Here is a 23,821-nt window from a genome sequence, read left to right as displayed (position 1 = left end):
AGCTTTTTTTATGACACTCTTCTTTACACAGAAATGTTACTCGACTGGTTGGATTCTGAGGGGCTGACAGAACTTATAAGTATATTAATATGGTAGCTGTAATTACAGATGTCATACCAGGAAATCTGAAGTGAAGTGTTTTTTTTCATTCTGAGGTATTACATCAAGCTGCAATACTGCAAACTCTGCATCGCCATACCTTATAGTTAACCCAAGATAATCATGTAATACAAAGACAGATCAAAGACAACTCAAAAAATGTTCTTATGTTCTTAAATCAATTAAGAGAAGTCATTAATTCACAGATGCAACACGCCACAACTGGGAAATGTAGAGAAAAATGCACACATGGTTTAACTATGGTTTTCTGTGTTTGAAAGATAACATTTCACTGATGGCTCCACCCACAGCAAGACAAAGAAAACCAGCCTGAAATCAGTGTTTCAGCGAATGGCAAAATCCCTCATGAGCTGTTAAAAAGGGCAACTGAAAAATGATCAGTCGCAAGTCTCTCTTCAGACCCCAGGACCGATTCACTGCACCACTTACCCAGAATGCCTTCTCAGCTGGGATGTTTCCAGTAGCGCAAAGATTGAACCACAAACAGAAATGTAGTGTCTAAGCTGGAGTGAATCTCTCTGGGTGTGTTTATTTCTGCTGCTGTGTGCTTCTGGGATGGCATCTGGCAGACCTCAGGATGCAGCAGTTAATGATCCCAAGGAATACGGAGCCTGGTCAGACCGAGAGTGAGGCACCTCCTCAGGACGAGTCACTGATGAGTCAGTTGGCTCCACAGTGGTTGAAACTCACATGTGCATATTTAGGCCAGTGGACGGTGACCAGGAGTAGATGGAAGGGGAAACACGCAAGGAAAACGCAGTGCGAATTTAGCTTCCTGGCACTGGCTCCCAGTGCTCTGAGACCCTAACCATCATATTACCATGACAGGACTGACATTAATTTGCTTAAAATATTGTCCTCTTGGAAACAGTCTCACAGGACATCTCCCAGGGAAAGTCTTTCATGAGAAGAACAACAGCACTGTCTCCTAATGACCACTCCCACTGACTCCCAGCTGGGAAACACCAATGCTATTCATCTCAGGACCTTCTGATCCACTTTGAAGGGGCTGCCCGTGGAAACACCTTAATAAAGGCAGGTCTGTCAGGTCACCCCATAGAGTGATGGCTACACAGGCGATGTCATCAAAGTCACCGCAGGCATCAGAGGAGACACACAGCAACAACACAGCCGCCAGAAGACTTCAGGATAAATAATCCACAGCACAAAGGTGCATTACCTCCGGCAGTGCGGCTGTCAGCTTCAGAACGGGCTTTAGTTACAGAATCGACTGAGATGAGCACCGTTGACATAAAACAGGCTGAACACTTCGAAACGCAGAATATTCAGCGGCGGGACAATAGAGCGCGAGATTTAATGCCTCCCAGCCCATAGGAATCAGTCGCCTCTTATTTTCACACAAGTATCAATACCCAGCTAATCATCCTCAATGCACTCATCCAGCCAATCAAAGCCAAGATTGACCTGCAGTCTATGCAGGGAAGCTGGGGACAGACAGCATCAGTATGCTCTCTCCCTCTCTCTTTCTATCTGTATCTCTCTCCCTCCCTATCTTTATCTCGATCACTCCCTCTCATCTGCAGATTGATGGCTTCTGATGGCAGGGCCATGATAATGGAGAGGCTTGGCTGCCGACCTCCCCACCTCTGCAGCCTAAATACACCTTGAATGGAGCAGCGATTACAGGGATCAGCCATTAGAAGGAGTAACAATTACAGGGGTCAGCCATTAGAAGGAGTAGTAAATGCAGTCATTAGAGGGAGCAGCGGTTACAGGGATCAGCCATTAGAGGAAGCAGTAAGTACAAGGATCAGCCATTAGAGGGAGCAGTGGTTACAGGGATCAGCCATTAGAGGAAGCAGTAAGTACAAGGATCAGACATTAGAGGGAGCAGCAGTTACAGGGAGAAGCTATAACAGGGATCAGCATTGCCAGGAAACAGAGAGAACGGGGGGGAATTCCTTTAGATTTCTTAAAATGATTACAAGTCTCTAATTTGTCTTTGGCTCTTTGGATGGAGGCATGAGTAATTAGTGACCTCAAAGTCAGCGAGCATCTCTGATCAGGCAGGAATGCAGACATCTGCGAATGAAGCACAACCATGCAGCATGACACAGAGGAAAATACTCTGCAGGCTACAATAAGTACACATTATATTATTTGATATATATACCTCAACAGAAAATTCAAATCACATATTTGATTATAAACTTGAAGTTCAAATTGCATATTTGTAACCTTAACTTGCATTTAGAGCAATTGCTTCTAATACAGACAGAGGGTCACCCTGGTCCTCAGGCGATTCGGATAAAGAGACCAGCATGGCTACTCATAGGAAATCGCTGATCCGGTGGCTCACAGTGACTCTGTTCCAGAGCATCACATGGGGAGTAACGAAACAGTATTAGGGAGGGTCAGGGTGATGGTGACGCCCCTGTACACCATAACCCTAAGCACAAGGAGTGCAGCGTCACTCTGGAAGGAGGTCGGAGGGGATCTGTGCCAACACCCTGTAATGTAACATAAACCTCAGCTAAAGGAACAATTAGGGCAACATGACAGAGAAGCAGCCAGTCTCCTCCGACAGCCACTGCGACGAGGCCTCTGAGATAGGGGCCACAATTAGCATTTCAATTCTCGGAAGCTGCATTTAACACACTGCCTTTGATCAGCCATGACTCCTTTTCTGGCCCCTCTGTACGCCACAGGAAGTCCCCCTCGCTGGGCCACACCAAGGGGCAGGTGACGCGAGAGATGCTTCTGTCCAAAGCGACACTTGAGAGAGGACCCCCCCCTCCACACAGAGTGCACTCTCTGCTCTCGGGTTATACTGTCAACAAGGCAGAAATGCATATGCCCGCAACCAGCAGCCATTCCAAGCATCTCCTGCCTAGAAAAATCAGATAACTGAATATGAAATTAAGCGTCTTAAAGGAGTATGAACAAAATGAAAGACTGGGGATGAAATGATGACCAGGAATGCTTATCTGCTGCACCATGCCTGTGGATCATTAACAGCGAGACATCTGCACTGACCCACAGAACCTCTCACATCTTGAAACAAGCCATTAAACAGAAATCACTTATTTGGTTTTCAGTCAAATGCTGTTGTTTGTGCATTTTTAATTGAGGAAAACAGACACAAACACTTGTACACAAATAACTCGGACATAAAGAGCTAGATAAAAATCTCACATCGTCAGATTTTAGCATGTATGTTAGCAGAAAGCTTTTTCTGTACCAATAACCATAGTAACCATGTCTGTTTTCCTACTTCACAGAAAGGAGGGGGTGTGGCCACTCTGGGGTGCCCTGTGACATAAAAAAACACAGACATGTTGCTCATAGCTAATTAGCAGAACACTTGTTTTATATTTAGGCACATTAAACAAACAGCTACTTGATGTGATTAGCTGGATCATTACATTTGCTGTGCAGGTGTGAGATCTAATTCCCCACACGGCAGCTCAGCAGATTGAACATGCTCTGTAATGGAACACATGCGGTACTGTAACCCTAAGAATGATGTAACACACGCTGTAATGTAACATGCTGTGATGTAAAATGCTCTGTAATATACGCTGTAATGTAACGTGCTGTAATGTAACCTGCACTGTAATGTAACACACTTCTGTAATGTATTTGCTTTTGCCTGTAACTTCAGAACAAACTAGCTGTCCTCCAGGGACTGGCTTGATTGAAATTCAATACTCTATGTTGATGTTCTTGACTAAATTAATTTGCAGAGATGTATCCTACGGAGATGGTCCAGGGGCAACGTTAAAAGCCTGGAGGCACCTGTGACAGGTCATGGAGAAGAAATCCATAGATGTCCATTTACTTCAGGAGAGACAACCAGGATATCCCGTGAAGGACATCAGCTCCCTGCCTTCACAACATTGCTGAACATCTCTCTCCATGTGGTCAGGAGTCCCCTGTGAAGGACATCAGCTCCCTGCCTTCACGGCATTGCTGAACATCTCTCTCCATGTGGCCAGGAGTCCCCTGTGAAGGACATCAGCTCCCTGCCTTCACGGCATTGCTGAACATCTCTCTCCATGTGGCCAGGAGTCCCCTGTGAAGGACATCAGCTCCCTGCCTTCACGGCATTGCTGAACGTCTCTCTCCATGTGGCCAGGAGTCCCCTGTGAAGGACATCAGCTCCCTGCCTTCACGGCATTGCTGAATGTCTGTCTCCATGCGGCCAGGAGGCCCAGGAAGCGAGTATGACCCCCCACGCAGATCCCCAGACCCCCTGCTCATACCAGCAATCTGGACCGTGAAGGATTCAGTCACCTGTGTCACTACCTTTAAAAGGGCTTTTTTCTCAAGTTATTATTTTATTAAAAGAACTGTAGTTAGATGCAAAGTCCGTCTCCTAAAACTGACTCAAACATTGATTACTGTTTAATTTCACATTCGGCCAAGTGTAATATGCAGAACAGACCTGTTTAGGAGGCTGTGTCCTGGTCCTGTCATGCAAGCTTCAACAGAGGGGCAGGGGCTCAGCAAGCGCGACAGAAGGTAAGCGATTCCAGGACTATTAATCAACAGCTCAGGGAGCGATTAGCACGCCTGACAGGCTCCCTGTCGTGTACAGTTAATGGTTTTTAAACATGGTACCCAGTTTTCCTCCATAATGGTCCATGTTCTACTTTAATTACATTTGAAATTCAGGGTGCTGATGCTCTGGGAAGCCACATAGGAGCAAAGATAGCAAGACATCAGGGTGATCTGCTCCCTCCTGATTGGGTGATCTGCTTCTTCCTGATCGGGTGATCTGCTCCATCTTGATTAAGCGATCTGCATCTTCCTGATCGGGCGGTCTGCTCCTTCCTGACCGGGCAATCTGCTCCTTCCTGATTGGGTGGAGCTATACTGTTTCTGTTTCCTCCTCAGACAGTTGTGTGGATGCAGACTGCATGGGATGAGTCGTTCACTGACAGATGGGATCCTGGGTCTTGTTTTATGGCGCCTTAAAAGCTCTACTCTCTCCTTCATTACAACATGCCTTTACTGGCAAAATAAAGAAAACCACTTTGTCCGAAAAATGCAAATTAAATTTTAAAGGATGAAGACTCACAGGAAAGAACTGAATGTGAGTGAAAAATTATTTCAAATGTTTATGGGGATTTTGGTTTGAAGTCTAAGGTTCTTTTTTTATACTTGGACCTTGATTAAGTTAGACTGAAGCTCTCCTGTGTAAATAAGCTTTGAAGCACCTCCGGATTTCATGAGTAGGGAGACACTTTGAGGCGGGACGTAGCTGGTCTGGGTGCCGTGGAGATTTCTGCAGGAGTCCAGCATCTGTGAGATCAATGAGAGGACCACAGCTATCCCAGCTGGCCGAATATGTGGATCAGAATTATCCTTCGAAGCGGGAGCTTACGTGAATCAAAAGGGCCCCCCCTCAGATTCACCCCCCCAGGACCCGCAGACCCAGGGCATGTGTGGTGCCGGTGACTGGTGCCACTGTGTCTCTGGATGGCCAGGAGGAGGCAAACCTGCGCACAGGAATAGGGAACACGGTGGGTGTACTGGAAGGACATCATCTAAATTTAATGCGGGTCCTTCATCACAAAAAGCCACTCGTCCCAGTTCCAGGTTGGGCTTCCTCATAGTCAATATCAGCAGGAAAAACGGCACTTTCACCGCCAGGCAAGCCCCATTTTCACAAAGAAATTGGATTGGCCCTCATTACTTATAGGTGTTATTAGTAAAAGGGAAATTAAACGGCAACAGCTGCACAGCCGTATACTACAATAAACACAATGTGCACGCTCAGGCTTACAGCGAAAATGAAAACCTTACATCATAAATCAGCTGTGACTGAAAAAAGTCAAATGAAACTGCACAGGGAGAAAATTTAATTTATCAAACACTGGGAGGATATCTAAAAAACTGAATCCTAACTTTGTGCCCATTAAGTGTGCTAGATTTAAAGCGACTTGGCTTTTTTCACAGCATGTCACTCTTGATCATAAGGCTCATATTTTACTCTGACCCCTGAGCACAAAGACACAAATCAGCCCCACTTAACACAGTATTGTTACCACAGTGAAAGATGGTTCCGACAGAAAGCGGACTGCTATCGGAACTCCAGAACCGTCTGCGACATTAACTCATGCTCATCTTTCATCACACGTTCCTGACAGAGGTGGACAGAGAAGCTTCCTGTAATAGTAACAGCCAAATGAAGATGAGGAATGAAGAATCCAGTCTCTCTGCCGACAGGCGGCTCATTGTATGCTTCATGCTTTATTTGTTTAGCATCTTTTGTGGCATATTATCCATTTCTGCTTATGTGAATCTTTTCTCTTATTTTGCTGCCCATCCTGACCAGGCGATACTGTACCTCAGCCACAGGCTGCCGTGCACCTCAGCTGATGATGTCAATCTGCAGCCTAATTAATATTAATGCCGGGAAGAAGGTGGCCCATGTGGGAAACATCTCACACCGTTTGGTATCATTTACTCCACTCTTTTTGCAGCTTTTATCATGAGGAATGTGGAGATCAAACAGAAGAGGATCAAGCCTGAGGTCACAGGGCCCATGGAGAGCTCCAAGGTAAAGCCTGCATACGGCGCCATGGAACTGCACCTACAGAGGGTCCAAGGTCACCGCCAGCAGGGCGGGGCCTCATGCGGCCTGGAAGTCTGTTGATCTGGGGAGAGACCTGCTGCTCTGATGAAACATCTGCTTATCTAAGGAGAGACCTGCTGCTCTAAGGAGATACCTGCGGCTCTGATGAAACATCTGCTTATCTGTGGAGAGACCTGCTGGTCTGAGGAAACGTCAGCACACCAACTGCACAAGGGAGTGTGAAGCTAGAGCGACAGCACTGACAGTTCAGTTCATCCAAAGCCAATGGCACCGATACCCACCCAGCTCTACACCTCACACTATAGGTCTAACTGGGAGTGAGCAGTTAGCTAGAGCTAGAACTGGAGTCCCTTATAAGATAGACTAAACAAGTATGTTTTCAGTCTAGACTTCAATATTGAGAGTGAGCCTGAACACTGCACATCTGCCGGGAGACTATTCCACAGCTTTGGAGCTCTATAACATAATGCTCTGCAGCTTGCCGTAGCTCTTTCCACCCTTGGTACTAATAGATATCCTGCTCCTTGACATCGAAGCAAACGAGGAGGATTGTAAGAGGCCAGTAGATCTGTAAGGTATTGTAGTGCAAAGCCATTCAGTGCTTTAAAAGTTAATAGCAGTATTTTGTAGTCGAGACTTAACTGAAAACCAATGAAGGGAGCATATAACAGGGCTAATATTATCAAATTTTTTAGTGTTTGTAAGAACTGCTGCATTCTATAGCAGCTGAAGTTTATCTAAGGATCCGAATGGGCAACCAGAAAGGAGGGCATTACAATAATCCAGTCTGGAAGTTATAAAGGCATGTGTCAGACAGGCATGTGTTTTTCTCCATCATGAAAGCAGAGCATCTTCTGAAGCTTGGCTGTGTTCCATAGATGGTAGAAGGCAGTTCTAGTGATACTTCTTATGCGAGCATTGAAACATAGACCTGAATCACCCAGGACACTGAGAATTAACACTGGAGTGTTTCCTGACGCTTGGCACCCTGATCATTCCCCATATGTGCCGTTAAAGCAGGACCTGGCAGTGTAAACATGGGCACCAGCACAAGCGAGGCTCATGTTCAGCATGGCCTGCCTGAGTTTGCATGTGCAGCACGAAAGCATGAAGACAAATCTCAGCTTGTAGCCGCCCTACTCCCATTCACCTCTGGGGGCGCTGTAAGGTAAATATTTATATTTCATTAACAGCCCTCTTTATTGGAAATATCAGAAACTGTCTGACAAGCTGACGTTTTAATTATGCCTGCTAATTTAATCTGCATTGTGCAACTTAAAGCTGAGCTTGTTTGTGACCCATATCTGTACGATCGTTTCAGCCCGATGAACAGTCCATTTATCTGGGAGATTATTTTCCCTGTGTTTGGAAAGACCCTTTACTGACTCACTTGTCCATTTTCTGCAAAGGGAACAGCCTCGACCTGGACCTGGGCTCTTGAATTGTGGAATGCACATTCCTTAAAATGTATTGTTCACATCCAACCGAATCTGCCGAATCCCTGGATATAAAAGATCAATTGTCATACTCTCAAAATCCAGAATAGCTGCCTTCGACACATGGAGGATGACAGCAGCATTATGAAGTCGTCTGTATCAAAGCTTCGGTAATGACTGCAGGCAGAGAGCTAATTTGGCAGCTTAGATGGAGAGCGGAGGCCAATGAGAAGCTGGTGTGTGGCGTCTGGGGCTCCAACCAGGTCTGTAAGAACTTCTCCTGCCAGAAGCCAAGAGTGAAATGAAGAAAGAGATACATGGCTTTGAAAGAAATGGACTGGTCTTAAAGGCTGAAAGGTGATCTGATTACTCTACAGTAATGGGACCTGAACCCACAACCCTCCAAATGTGGGCACAGAGCCATAGCCTACTGAGCTACTGATCCCCCTGCCTGATTTACCCCCCCCCCCAGCCCTATCAAAGGGGATTTTACCTGAATGAGCCATCATACCTGCAAGCCTTATTCACATCATTACTTTGATTTCATTTGTTGGATTTTGTTCCAGGTCTTTCCGCTGGATGTTCAGAAGGTGTGGCTCACCTTCACGCGTGTGATGCTGCTGGTGTTTATGAGTGGAGGGTTAGACAGACAGTGAGAGCCACGTCAGTAGAGCTCACCGCCTTTACAAACCGCGCAGCAGGTCCAGCAAGCGGCAGAGCAGGAGGCCACCTGCAAGCTGCACCTGCGCTCCTGCCCGGCCCATCGCTGCTGGTGAGGTGGGCGCAGACCCCCCGCTTAGTCTATTACCCGCCTCTCACATACATGCCTAGCGAAGAGTGAAACCACAGCCTGTCCAAAGACCCCCGACAGCATGAGTTATGTCGTTCCAAGGACGACACTGCTTGCCTCTCTGCTTGTTTCTCGACATTATGGGCAGGGACTGGAGCAGACTGCGTATGTGGTTGTGGGATAAACTCCAACATTAAGATTATTCCACAGGATTTCTGAGACGTAAAAGCCCAAAGTGACCAGGTCACCTTTAGCATGTTTCTGAAGCTTCCTGCAAGAAGCAGCCTGTGTCCCATCTAATGGCCAAAAGACAGTGTCATTCACTGTCGTTGGAAGCATTAAATATGTCATTTAGGCTGTGCACACTGATACACACTGATATGGTGAAATGGATCCAGTGGTCACCAGGCATCCAGTACAGAGACGGCCATCCAGCCGGGCCACCCCCCACCCCCGACCAGCAGATGGCACTGCCCACCCCATGAGCCACAGACGCCAGATTGGGCGACGAGTGCCCAGCTCAGTACATCTCCATTCTGCGGAGCATCGACTGCGACAGCACTTACCAAGAAATAATAACCGGAGAGAAGAAGCGGCAGCTTAAAGCCCATCACAGGCAGGTAAGGGGGTAATTATCTGAACGGTGGCAAGCGGAAAAATCTGATAACAAAGCTGCGCCAATCATCCTGCCATCGTCACTGCTGGCAGGTCTGTAGGAGACCATTTCCAGCAGTGCGGCAAGAGCAGGTGATTCACACACATACGTAATGATAATAGTAATAAATAATAATAATAGTAATAATAAATAATAATAATAATAATACAGTCTTACATGGGCTTAGGTACCATGGAGTAAGGTTCATAGTGAATAATGCAGTGAGGGAGAGACGCCTGAAAGTGGACGTAGCAGGACATTAGCGGTGCATCGCTTGGTGTAACAGCTGCAGTAGATTGGGCAGCAATGCTGGCTGCATAGTGACCCACCGTCCATATGTAACCTGTAATACAGGACACCTACAGTAATGTATATGTGACCCACTGTCCATATGTAACCTGTAATGCAGGACACCTACAGTAATGTATATGTGACCCACTGTCCATATGTAACCTGTAATACAGGACACCTACAGTAATGTATATGTGACCCACTGTCCATATGTAACCTGTAATACAGGACGCCTACAGTAATGTATATGTGACCCACTGTCCATATGTAACCTGTAATACAGGACGCCTACAGTAATGTATATGTGACCCACTGTCCATATGTAACCTGTAATACAGGACGCCTACAGTAATGTATATGTGACCCACTGTCCATATGTAACCTGTAATAAAGTACGCCTACAGTAATGTATATGTGACCCACTGTCCATATGTAACCTGTAATACAGGACGCCTACAGTAATGTATATGTGACCCACTGTCCATATGTAACCTGTAATACAGGACGCCTACAGTAATGTATATGTGACCCACTGTCCATATGTAACCTGTAATACAGGACGCCTACAGTAATGTATATGTGACCCACTGTCCATATGTAACCTGTAATAAAGTACGCCTACAGTAATGTATATGTGACCCACTGTCCATATGTAACCTGTAATACAGGACGCCTACAGTAATGTATATGTGACCCACTGTCCATATGTAACCTGTAATACAGGACGCCTACAGTAATGTATATGTGACCCACTGTCCATATGTAACCTGTAATACAGGACGCCTACAGTAATGTATATGTGACCCACTGTCCATATGTAACCTGTAATACAGGACGCCTACAGTAATGTATATGTGACCCACTGTCCATATGTAACCTGTAATACAGGACGCCTACAGTAATGTATATGTGACCCACTGTCCATATGTAACCTGTAATAAAGTACGCCTACAGTAATGTATATGTGACCCACTGTCCATATGTAACCTGTAATACAGGACGCCTACAGTAATGTATATGTGACCCACTGTCCATATGTAACCTGTAATACAGGACGCCTACAGTAATGTATATGTGACCCACTGTCCATATGTAACCTGTAATACATGACGCCTACAGTAATGTATATGTGACCCACTGTCCATATGTAACCTGTAATACAGGACGCCTACAGTAATGTATATGTGACCCACTGTCCATATGTAACCTGTAATACATGACGCCTACAGTAATGTATATGTGACCCACTGTCCATATGTAACCTGTAATACAGGACGCCTACAGTAATGTATATGTGACCCACTGTCCATATGTAACCTGTAATAAAGTACGCCTACAGTAATGTATATGTGACCCACTGTCCATATGTAACCTGTAATACAGGACGCCTACAGTAATGTATATGTGACCCACTGTCCATATGTAACCTGTAATACATGACGCCTACAGTAATGTATATGTGACCCACTGTCCATATGTAACCTGTAATACAGGACACCTACAGTAATGTATATGTGACCCACTGTCCATATGTAACCTGTAATGCAGGACACCTACAGTAATGTATATGTGACCCACTGTCCATATGTAACCTGTAATACAGGACGCCTACAGTAATGTATATGTGACCCACTGTCCATATGTAACCTGTAATACAGGACGCCTACAGTAATGTATATGTGACCCACTGTCCATATGTAACCTGTAATAAAGTACGCCTACAGTAATGTATATGTGACCCACTGTCCATATGTAACCTGTAATACAGGACGCCTACAGTAATGTATATGTGACCCACTGTCCATATGTAACCTGTAATACAGGACGCCTACAGTAATGTATATGTGACCCACTGTCCATATGTAACCTGTAATACAGGACGCCTACAGTAATGTATATGTGACCCACTGTCCATATGTAACCTGTAATAAAGTACGCCTACAGTAATGTATATGTGACCCACTGTCCATATGTAACCTGTAATGCAGGACACCTACAGTAATGTATATGTGACCCACTGTCCATATGTAACCTGTAATACATGACGCCTACAGTAATGTATATGTGACCCACTGTCCATATGTAACCTGTAATAAAGTACGCCTACAGTAATGTATGTGTGACCCACTGCTACGATATCAAGACATGCCCAAAATGCATCTGGTGTTGTCGGTCCCAAAATGTGAACTTCAATGCAAAGCTGTATTAATAATAAAAATAAAACAGACACACACACACACAGATCGAGACCCACACAGACAGAGACACAGACAGATGCAGACAGACAGACAGTCAGACAGACACAGATCGATGACGACAGACGCTGACAGACACAGACAGACAGAAAAAATAGGCAGACAGACACCGACAGACAAACAGAGACAACAGACACACACATAGACAGACAGAGAAAACAGGCAGACAGACATAGACAGAGACGCAGAGGCAGGTTGAGACTGGAGAGGCTCTAAGGTCGACGTTGGGGGGGATTATCCTGTGCTGTTAGTCACCAGCCTCTGCAGGGGTGAGGTAACCAGAGGGGTGCGTGATCGTGTCCCCCACTAGAGTTTCCAAAGGGCGGCAGATGTGGACATTGGCTATTGCGGGCAGAATCAGAGTCACATGGACCAGCAATCACAGCAAATTCAAGGGGGCGGGGGGGGGCATTGTGCCAGCCAGGAAGGAGGGCAGCCAAATCCCCATTATGAACTGATCCCACCGCAAATGGTGACAGCCGAATCCTGTGCAAACACAGCCGACCGTTTAATCTCCTCAAACAGGCTCCCTGAAACTGTTACTGCCCGTCCCCTCTGCACGTGTTTCTGTGTCATGGCGGGTGCATTTTCACCAACAAAACCCACGGCTGGGAGGCCCACAGCTTGAGTGCGGGGTCTGAGCGCTTGTCCTGCACAGCGGCAGCAAGCTGAATCCCAGCGTCCTTACGGGGGCCCAGAAACAGAGGCCCAGAAGTAGAGGCCCATAGTACCACAGGTCATCTGCACCTGGGTTCTGCTGGACCGGACATTAGGTTCTAGTAAAGGGTGGATGGTCCTCACACAGGTATGAATACAAACATGTGTGTGTGTGTGTATGTATGCTGAAATATGTGAGGTTCAAAATCCTTCCTCAATGACATTCCCAGGGCAGACAAACACGGCATATCTTGCACCAGACTTGACATCATCACCACAATCATTAAAAAACAGTGACACTTTAGACCAGGCAGGACGTGTCTGTCTCACACCTTCTCCGGACACCAGGCTCTCCATGGGGAACTACATTTACAACAAATCACTCCGGGTAAATGGAACATCAGCAGAATCCGCGAAGATACTCCTGATAGTCTATCAAATTCATGAGGACAAACTCTCAATAAATATTACACATTTTCTTCTGTTAAAGAGTCATTAAATGTGACCTATAATCGAATCTGGCCTTTGTAAGAATAAATTAATCAAGGCCTATGCAGAAATCACTATTCAAAGGCGTATTCTGGGCCCCTGAGTAATTAAGGGACTTTAAAATGTCTCTCCTCATGTTCATTATCGCAGTCATTCTGGGCTGGAATACTCTGCCCTCGCTTCTGTTACCCATAAATAATCCCGATAAATTTCCCGCCTGCCAAAGATCCATTCATATAAGAAGAGCAGAGCAGGGCAGAGCAGGGCAGAGCTGAGCAGGGCAGAGCGAGGCTGAGCAGGGCAGAGCTGAGCAGGGCAGGGCAGAGCAGAGCAGAGCTGAGCAGGGCAGAGCAGGGCAGGGCAGGGCAGGGCAGAGCAGAGCAGAGCAGAGCAGGGCAGAGCACAAGGCTGATGACAGTCTGCTGCATGTTCAAGCACACCTGTGATTTCTTGAAGTGAAGACAGGATCTCCTTTGGTTTGTTTACCTGCTCGCGGCTCCTGTGTTCACAGGTGGCACCCCCCCCCCCCATCTGCCATGCCGGGCCCAAGCGGGCACACAAAGAGGCCTCACACTGCGCCACCTGAGCACAAACCGGCTGAGATTCGTAACACTCGGAAACAAACGGAAATCTGTCATGGTAAGGTCACCGTGACTGTGACAAACAGAACAGACACCACAGGTACCGAACTTAAACACCTCCTACGGATTGAGCCTTATTCAGAGACCCTGAAAATATGCCCCAGTGGGCACGAGTGAAACAGGTTACGGCCATTTTGGAAGCAGAGACAGGGTGATCAGCCAATAACTAATAGTGCTTCCAGTTTAGAGGTATGACCACTCAATACAGACATTAAAAAGATGATCACCTCAAGTACTGACCGGTTATCATCACTAACAGCAAACACCAGCCAGGCACCGCTTCCAGAGCCTTCTGCCTGCAGTCTTACACAGGGTCACTTACAGTGTGTCCCCTAAGTTGAATTTGTAGGTAAATGGAAAAATAATAATACTAATCACTGTATTTAACACAGGTTAGTAATGTAACTGGATTCATGGTGTTCGGTGTTAAAAGTCTGTAAATCGGAAGTTGGAAAGCCGGGACCTGCCTGTAGACCGTAGATAGCTGATTATTCAGGATCCCCCTCCCCAGCCAGAAACGGCGGCAGTGTGACAGCTGATAGTGGCACAGTGGGACATGGGAGCCCATCTGGACATACGGAGCTGTTTAAACAGTAATCACAGCTACGGGCTAAAAGGACGGAGGATGAAGGGGGGCAGCACCCTGGGGGGAAAGAAATTGCTGGATGTGTAAAAAGACGACAGACGGGAAACGAAGACAGCAACTGACAGAGCGATTGACAGAGCGACTGACAGAATGGCTTATAATGGGGGGAGGTCAAATCTGTTGGGGTAGGATGGGGAGATGGAGGCTCAGATTGGATGGGATTTGCTGAGGGCTGTCCAGCATCAAGGACATAGGAACGGGACAAAAAATCATGTTTTAAGCAACATCTGACATCCATATGTATGATACAGGCTAATGCAAATGCTAGGCTAACACTAAGCTAACGCTAATGCTAAACTAACGCTAATGCTAAACTCAAATAGAGCCAAACTGAGCTAAATGAAGACAGCTCAGCGTCATGGGAATCTAGCCTGCTGCCGTGGGGAGCTGCAATTAGGACTTTGGTCTGCGGAACTGCAAAACCGAACTAGAAACGAGTTCACACAATATAGAGAAAGCAAAACGAGCGTTCACAGCGACGCGAGCCTACCTGTCTTTGCCTGTCTCCTCCTTGAAGACACGGTCGCAGTGGTTCATACGCTCTTCCGTGGTGACGTAGACACGTGCCTGTGGGTAACTCTCCATCACCTGCCGCAGCATGTTGTAGACGACGCCACGGCCGTCACGCCGCATGTTCCTCAGCGGCCCCCACACCACATACACCGTGTCGTTGGCCTGGCCGAAGAAGTAGTGCTGTCTCTGCACGAGCAGCGGCACGCTGGTGTGGGACACGACCCGCAACGAGGTGCGGTGGCCCACGTCAGCCTCGAAGCCCCGCGTCGGTGCGCTGTTCATGCGCCACACGCAGGAGGCACGGTCGATCTCTGCACCCGCCAGGCGGCCCAGAATCTGCCCAGAGCTGGAGACCACGCTGCACGTGTCGCAGGACAGCTTCAGCGGCTGCGGAGACAGGCGAGAGGGACAGGGGGTTGGTCAGTGTGGCAAATTTCACTCTAATACGGACACCCTTCCCATGTGGGAATACCGCATTCCGGGACAATCTGACTGCTGGAAACCCCATCCCGGAATCTCAAGGGCTAGATTTGGACATTTACTTACTTGAGGGGCATAGAGCAGGGGTGGCCAATCTTATCTGCAAAGGGCTGGTGTGTATGCAGGTTTTCGCTGCAACTCCCTAATTAGGTCACTAATTAGAGGACTGATTGGCTGATTGGGTTTGAACAGCTGACCTAAAGGTTACCCCAAAAACCTGCATACACACCGGCCCTTTGCGGATAAGACTGGCCACCCCTGGCATAGAGACTATGGATTTCTGAGTGAACCATGCTTTTCACGTGGCATGAAGCCGCACACTCAAATTAATTACACACTTAAGCCAATCAGTCTAGCGAGTTTAATCCGAAAACAAAAGAGTGCCGTTAACCCAAATCTAACACAGCTGTCATTTCACACTCAGCTACTTTGACATGTTGTCACTGAGATTTTTCTCCCTGAGCTCAGCTCACAGCCTGGGAGGATAAAGCAGCTCCCTGATAATGCACATGGAGACAGGCGGCAGACTCCCGCAGCCCTTACAGGCATTTTCAGCCACGCCATATTGACGGAGCGGGCCATGGCAAATCAGCACATACATGCTGCTAAAAGTGGAGACGGCAGGGTGATGGTTTTAGATCACACAGGGGCATGCAAGTCAGATGCCTCTACGGGGCTGTCAGCAGGGCCCGGAACAGTAGCTTGCTCCTGGCTGCACGGCTCTGTGCAGGTTCAAATCCCAGGGCCAGCGGGTGGCGGGTTTAAATCCCAGGGACAGCGGGTGACGGGTTCAAATCCCAGGGCCAGCGGGTCACGGGTTCAAATCCCAGGGCCAGCAGACTGATGTCACTGTTGGGCCCGTGAACAAGGCCTTTAACCTCCAGGGGCTGCTGACCCTTTGTTCTCAAAAAATGTATGATGCTTTGGATAGAAGTGTCTGCTACATAAATAAATGTATGCAATAATAAGGACAGTGAGGAACTTCCAGAGTGATGCATCAGGAATCTGGAACAAAGCTACAGCTGCAAGTCGATCAAAGGCCAAGGTGGAAGCCCAGACTAACAGGAGACCTACACAGCTATCTGTTGAAGAAGTTCAGATAAAGTCTTCCTGCTGCATTTGACTTAATCTCCAGGCATGGGGGATGATTTTCAGGCATGAATCACATTTTCCGTCTGTGGATAAACGAGAGCGAGCTTCTTCCTAACTTCCAGCATGAACCGGACAGGAACACATCCGACCAAAAGCTTTAGGAGGATAAGCCTTTTGTGGCTCTTGTGCTTAACGTCAGGTTTTTCCACATGAATAAAGTCTTTAAAAGCAGCACAAAGACTGAGACGGGCAAACCAGGAGTCTACAGGCTACCATGGTTACTGGAGAAGAACCACACACAGGGAAGGACACAGGGAGTCACATCCCCCACCAAGTTGGGGCCGGGGAATCCGCCATGCCGGCACAGCAGCTGCTGGGTGTCTGCGGACAGACTGGTATCCAGCCTCAGGTGGCCAGTGAGCCAGGCTGGATCTTTCCTCTGAAATGCTCTGCAGACGTTACTCTTTAACAGCGAGTCTCCACTCCAAGGGTGTAAATTAGCAGGTAATTGAAAAGCCCGCAGACATCAGGGACCAGACGCCTCCCCAGTCGCTGTGCCTATTAATACTCGGATACCCAAACTGGCAGTGAGGCCTTACACAGCCTCTGCGTTGCGCAGGCACTCCCCCCGCTGTGAGGCTGAATGCTGCACCAGACTATCATCAACAGGAGAAGAGTCTCCACAGATGCTTCCCATCAGTCACGCCTGGAAACAGAAAAGCAGCGTCTTTAAACAGCACTCCGTCACAGGCCGACCGAGGCAGGCTTCACGTCCAGAGGGAGAGGGGGCATCGTCCAAACACGCGGCCAGAGCCTTTCACCCGTCGCGGGACATTCTGGAAAGACGTGATGTGCGTGATGTTAGCTGAGGGCTGCGGACACACGACGGCCATTTTGCTTTTGAGGACGGTGGCTGGTGGTCAGTGTGAGGATATGGACAGGTAGAGGCAATCACGTCAACATCGCCATCTTGCTATAAAGCGACATTGAGCCAATGACGCGGCGGGACGGCCACACGACCTGCGGGTGAGTACCCGAGAGGGAGGGGCTAAAGGGCTTCGAAAATGTACAAAACTGTCTGTAAACAGGTGGAGGCAGTGATGTTGACAGCAGCAGAGGGAGGCACATCAGATGGAACGTGGCAGGAGTTCAGCGACCCCTCTAGGCAGCCACAGTCTCAGGTTCCTCACAGCCCTTTTGTGCGTGTTTGCGCAAAGTGCAGCTCCCTCAATGCAAGGTTTAATCATAACGGGAACAAGGGTGAGATCAACGGCAGCTACGGAAAACCGCAGGGCTTAACCATTCGCTAAATGTGAACGAGCTTCCCGAAATGATTATGCACTTATTAAGCGGCTATTCTTTATTCCAGGGATCATCTTCTGTTAGCATTGCTAACAGATGTTAGGAGAGCACTGTAAATATCTCTGACACCACACACACGAGTGAACTAGCAAACCAATCAATCACACACGAGTAAACCAGCAAAACAATTAATCAATCACACACGAGTAAACCAGCAAAACAATCGATCACACACAAGTAAACCAGCAAACCAATCAATCACACACAAGTAAACCAGCAAAAATTTAATCAATCACACACGAGTAAAACAACAAATCACGTGAGTAAAGCAGCAAAAGAATCAATCACACACAAGTAAACCAGCAAACCAATCAATCAATCAATCATACATAAGTAAACCAGCAACACAATCAATCACACACACGAGAAAACCAGCAACACAATCAATCACACACAAGTAAACCAGCAAAAAAATAATCAATCACACACGAGTAAAACAACAAATCACGCGAGTAAACCAGCAAAACAATCAATCACACACAAGTAAATCAGCAAACCAATCAATCAATCATACATAAGTAAACCAGCAAACCAATCAATCACACACGAGAAAACCAGCAACACAATCAAATAACACACGAGAAAACCAGCAACACAATCAATCACACACGAGAAAACCAGCAACACAATCAATCACACACGAGAAAACCAGCAACACAATCAATCACACACGAGAAAACCAGCAACACAATCAATCACACACGAGTAAACCAACAAAACAATCAATAGCGCATGTAAACCATCAACACTATCAAACAAAGATTAATAAACCAGTAGCTTGATCTAATAACATGCATTTGCTGAGTGGATGAAAGCAGAGTAAACGGGTCTATGAGCGCTGGAGGTGTCACGGGTAACCGGGATATGAAACCCAGCCGGACCCAACTGGAATACGCAGCCTGTTAAGGGTTATGAGGTCAGCTGGGCGTGTTCACGGGGGAGACGGGGGCCTGACCGTGACATTTCATAAATCAGGCCACAAATTTTACAGGAAGTGAGAGGAAATAAACATGCATGGATACACACACATCTGACACACATGCATTTCACTGAATTTGGTTTGTGTGTTTTGTGCCTGATCTGATCTGGGGGGGCTTTCTAATGCCTTGAGGGAGTCCCCCCACATTCCCACGTGGGTCAGGGCTCTGGGCTGTATTTAAATGTGCTGCTTTTTGTTTAAGTGCTGGTGTTTCACTCTGCTGACGTTAAATGGCCTCTCCACCATTTCATGCTGATGCTCTGTTTGCAGAAAATCTTCAGTTTGTTTAATCCAAAGCACCCTGAGGTTCCTTTTTGTCCCTGTGGCCGTTCATCCTCTGCCCGTCCCAAATTCCGCACACATATCAGGGAGGAAGGTCTTTACAAGAAAATTACACCCAGCCATAAATAAATAAATAAGGTCAGCACATCACAATATTCATGATTGATTTTATGTTGACGCTGAGGATCAATCGATGCATTAACAGGGAAAAAATCGAAGTTGTGTCAGACTAAAGGGTCTCGCCTGAACAGCTTGAGGTCACAGAATTAAATGTGTTACTCCAGAGACGGGATGCAGGCCGGCGTCATCACCAAACCCTTCTTATGCTTTCCAGAATGAGGCTAAAGAGCTCAACGCGGTGCACTCTGATGAAATGACATGGTAAACGGCCAGAGCTACACAGAGCCGGCGGGAGCCAGCGGGATCAGCGTGTGCAGTGAGCTGAGCGTGACGCAGCCTCATTCCTCACTCACATTTTAACCTGATTTTCTCGTGCATCCACGGCGGGTGGGAGGGGTGATTTATTATCAAATAGGCTTTGTGTGCTGCCCCATGCCTGATATCCTGGCACAGCTGGGTCACGGGAGCCGACGTGTCGCCAAGCGGTGATGAAGACCACAGCCATCCCAAAACAGAGACCCCATTTAAGGCTGGGCTCTCCCGCTATATGCTGATGATGCTCTTGAAGACAACCTCACAATGCCACCAATAATGCCCTTCACGACTGCCCCGATAATACCCTGACGATGGCTCCAGCGACGCCAATGACAAAGACCGTAACGACGACACTTTGATGATGCCATTGACGATACCCTGGCAATGCTCCTGCCAACAGCCCTGACGACTTGACGCTGCTGTCGGGATAAACTGCAGTGGAACTGGAACAGAAAGGAGTGTTGGGAAGTTTGAGGAAAATGAGACTCAGACGCTATTAAAACAGCCAATTAACCCAACAGACGACTTCATTATATTAAAGTGACTCCTTTAGGGAAATGGCTTCATGCTGAAATATCGGGATGCAAAGATGGTTCTTACGGTTCTCCCCCGACTTCCCTCTGCCCCTGCACTCCCTGTCCCTTCCAATTCACCGTGCCGCATGATACGGTCTCCCCCCGGCCCCCAGAACTGCTGCAGTCCAGGTGCATTTATAAGCGTAACGCCGTCAAACGCAATTGAGACAGAGATTTAGCCGCACCATGCAGATCAGAGCCGCACTCCAGATGCAAGAACATCCATCCTAATGAGGAGAGCTGAAACCAACGAACTGACAGAACTGGAAAAACAGCCCCCTGCCCCGCTGCCCCCAAGTGGCCACACATTGGTATGACATTAACAGGCTGGTCTGCAAGAATCGGTGCTCCTTCTTTAATGGGGCTGGTGGTCGTCAGGGAGGACCAGGGTGTGGAGAGCAACATCATCGCAGCTTTCAGGAAACATTTCAACTGCTGCTGGATTTATGCGTGACTCATCTGCAGCGCTGATTTAAAGCTCCAATTAATTAGCTGGTAGAGTGAAGGAAAACGGATCAGTACCAGACGCAAAGCTGTCTCAGAACGTGATCGATGGACGGGGTCACTGCAGCGCAGACCAGATCAGCACCAGAAGCAAAGCTGTCTCAGAATGTATTTGACGCCTAGGGTCACTATGAGTCTGCCTGGGTTGGCAATAGATGTAAAGCAGTCCAGGAACGTGATCAATGGACGGGGTCACTGCAAGCCTGACCAGATCATCACCAGTCATAAATCCATCTACAAATGTGATCGATGAATGGGGTCACTACGAACCTGACCGGATCCACACCAGATGCAAAGCTGTCCTGGGAAAGGTGATTGATAGTTGCGGTCACTACGGGCCTAAACAGATCAGCACCAGACACAAAGCTGCCCAGGAACGTGATTAATGGAGGGTTCAATGTGGGACTGACCGGATCAGTATCAGACACAAATCCGTCCTAGAATGTGGTCCTTGAATGGGGTTACTGCAGGTCTGACTGGATCAACACCAGACGAAAATCCGTCCTGGAACATAATTGATGGGCGGGGTCATCGCAGGAGTGAACCAATCAGTACCAGACTCAGAGCAGTCTTGGAACGTGATCGATGGACGGGGTCACTGCGAGACTGACCGGAACAGTACCAGATGCAAAGGTACCTAGGAATGTGAACGATGGATGGGGTCACTGCCGGACCAACTGGATCAGTACCAGATGTACAGCCGTTATGGAACGTGACTGATGGATGAGGTCACTGGATGCTTGCCAATACTGCCATTAAAATGGAGCAAAGATGTGACTGTAATTGTCACTGAATTATGATGTTGCTGCATTATGATGTCATGTATTATCACAGAGTGTTTATGTCACTGCATTACTGTCATAGAATGATGTCAGTGATGATTATATTGCGGTGTTACTGGTATGGAATGATGATGCAGTGATGATTTTTCTGTGCTTTTCTCACTGATGCTGCATCCAAAATCACACACTTCCATACTAATCAGTGCCCCAAAATAGTACACCGCATGTAATAGTATATCTGAAATCATAGTGTGCATCGGTTACATGGATGGCACATTACATTTGGTCAAAACCTGGAACACTGGATGCTATTGAATCTCATTCTATAAGCGACTTCATCAGAAGTCAGGAGTCAACTTATGAAAATGAAGAACAACAGTAATGGTGTTTTTAAGCATGAGTATAATTCTTAATTATGGAACTCGCATGATTATTTGTAAAGTATGACAAATGTATTAATTATGTTGTTTTTTTTTTCTTTATAAATTTTAAAAAGCAGGATGCAAAATTGTTGATGTGATGACCTGTGATGACAAGATAATGTCACATCTAAACAAATGCTGTAAGTGGAAGTGGTGCGTTTGGTAAACGGTTTATGAAATCGGTACTTGTTGCTTTCACATAATGATTGTGGACAAACAGCAGCTCTGGGTGAATCAGGACATCTGTCATTAAAAGCCCAAGTTCAGCAGCTCAGAGGTGATGCAGTGCAGCCGGAAATTTTGTGTTTGGGCAATAAGGAATCGTATAAATGACCATAGACGTTGTATGTACCAGTGGTGGATGGTGATGTTTAAAACTGGGCAAACACATCGTCAGTCTTTTTTCTTATCTTAGCCAGTCAGCTACTTATATGTAAATCTGGTTCCCTTTCTATTTGTAATGATCTTTCATGCTGTCGTACCAGCATGACTCCTTTGCAAGCATTTTGACCATTTTGAACATACAGACAGCTTAGTTTGTGAGCTAACTGTAAATTAGTTTGCTAAATATTACTGAAACTTTACTGAAAATTAAACGATCAGATTCAAAAACAATGATAACTTAACCATATTTACAAATGCCAATCATGAAAGATTTGTTAAAGGTACGATAGGAAATGTTAAACTGTCACTCTGTGCCGTAACCAGACACTTCTGTGCTCCTGCATGCGTAAGAATGAGAGACTCCCGGGAGCCAACGCCGCCGACCGCATGTGAAGCTTGTCGGTCATTAGCATTAATGTTATTGGCAACATTAATGTCGTTATCCTGTCTTGTCTCCCAGTCACCATAGAGAGAAGCCTGGCTTCCAGGCGGGTGGAAAATATCTGACTGCAAGCATGTCTAATCAAAGCTGCCTAAGCAAAGAAGGGTTCAACGTAGGGCTAAAAGAATGATTCCTGGTCATAGAGGAATGTCTTAGGCGGAGAGCTTAGCTGAGCTGAATCTGTTCAGCCTCGAGCAAAGGGGACTAAACAATTGCTTATGGTGTGTACTGCTTCCTCATTTAAGTACATAGTGCACAGTGTCCGATTTCGGATGCTGCCTGAATGATGATGTCACTGGAGAGGTGTGGGGAGATGTGGGGAGGCATGGGGTGGTGTGTGAAGCCACGGAAAGCTCTCTCGGTTGATATGAACGGCGATTGCGATCTGTCAGGCTTTCGGTCCTCATGTCAGCACGGCTAGACGGAAGGCAGCCTAAGAAGCCAGGCGTGAGTCACTTTTCCTCCCGTTCAGATATTTCTGCGGTGAAGGGGGGGGGCTTTAATGATCTCCCTCCCCTGGTTGCCGCCACCACACCGCATAGAGTTGGTATTCCACGCACTTCAGCAAATAAACTGATGGCAAATTGACTCTGTCACTAGCGGTAATGGCAGGAGACCTCTGGGACAGGAAGTGGAAATTTAGACGTGACACGGGCTTCACTCCAGACGAGCAGGCGGGTCAAGGGCCCCTCCCTGAATCCTACAAGGCAAACGCGACCATTTCTTGGGTGGCTAGTGCCCCCCTGCGTTTCTGCACCATCTGCATCCAAATCTCCATGTCCTGATCAGCTAATGAGGCCCCTCAAAAGCTTTTGGACGTGCCGTGACGTCCCTGCAGAGGCGAGCCTGAAAGTGACAGGAGACGTGAGCCCTGGAAACATGGGAATCAGCTATAGAGGACACCTTCATTGAAGGGTGGGGAGGGGGGAAGGCGGGAAAACTGTGAATATTCATGAGCAACGTTACCCATCACATCAGCGCAGCCCCCTGCCGTCGCCGCACGGGGCAGGACACCCAAACCGGC

At 47.2% G+C, this 23,821-nt stretch overlaps 1 protein-coding gene across 10 annotated transcripts in view; it reads right to left on the bottom strand.

The window, feature by feature from the left end:
- The window catches only part of st6galnac3 (ST6 (alpha-N-acetyl-neuraminyl-2,3-beta-galactosyl-1,3)-N-acetylgalactosaminide alpha-2,6-sialyltransferase 3), a 52,959-nt gene that overhangs the window by 5,639 nt on the left and 23,499 nt on the right, over positions 1–23,821 (bottom strand). For all 10 annotated transcript variants that reach the window (XM_072704382.1, XM_072704380.1, XM_072704381.1 and 7 more), the window contains one exon: positions 15,036–15,445. In XM_072704382.1, coding sequence (XP_072560483.1) covers positions 15,036–15,445 — 410 coding nt within the window. The remainder of the gene's footprint in view (positions 1–15,035; positions 15,446–23,821) is intronic.

This window comes from Paramormyrops kingsleyae, chromosome 21, assembly GCF_048594095.1.
Source record: "Paramormyrops kingsleyae isolate MSU_618 chromosome 21, PKINGS_0.4, whole genome shotgun sequence".
Lineage (NCBI taxonomy): Eukaryota > Metazoa > Chordata > Actinopteri > Osteoglossiformes > Mormyridae > Paramormyrops > Paramormyrops kingsleyae.
This window is presented reverse-complemented; position numbering and strand designations above follow the sequence as displayed.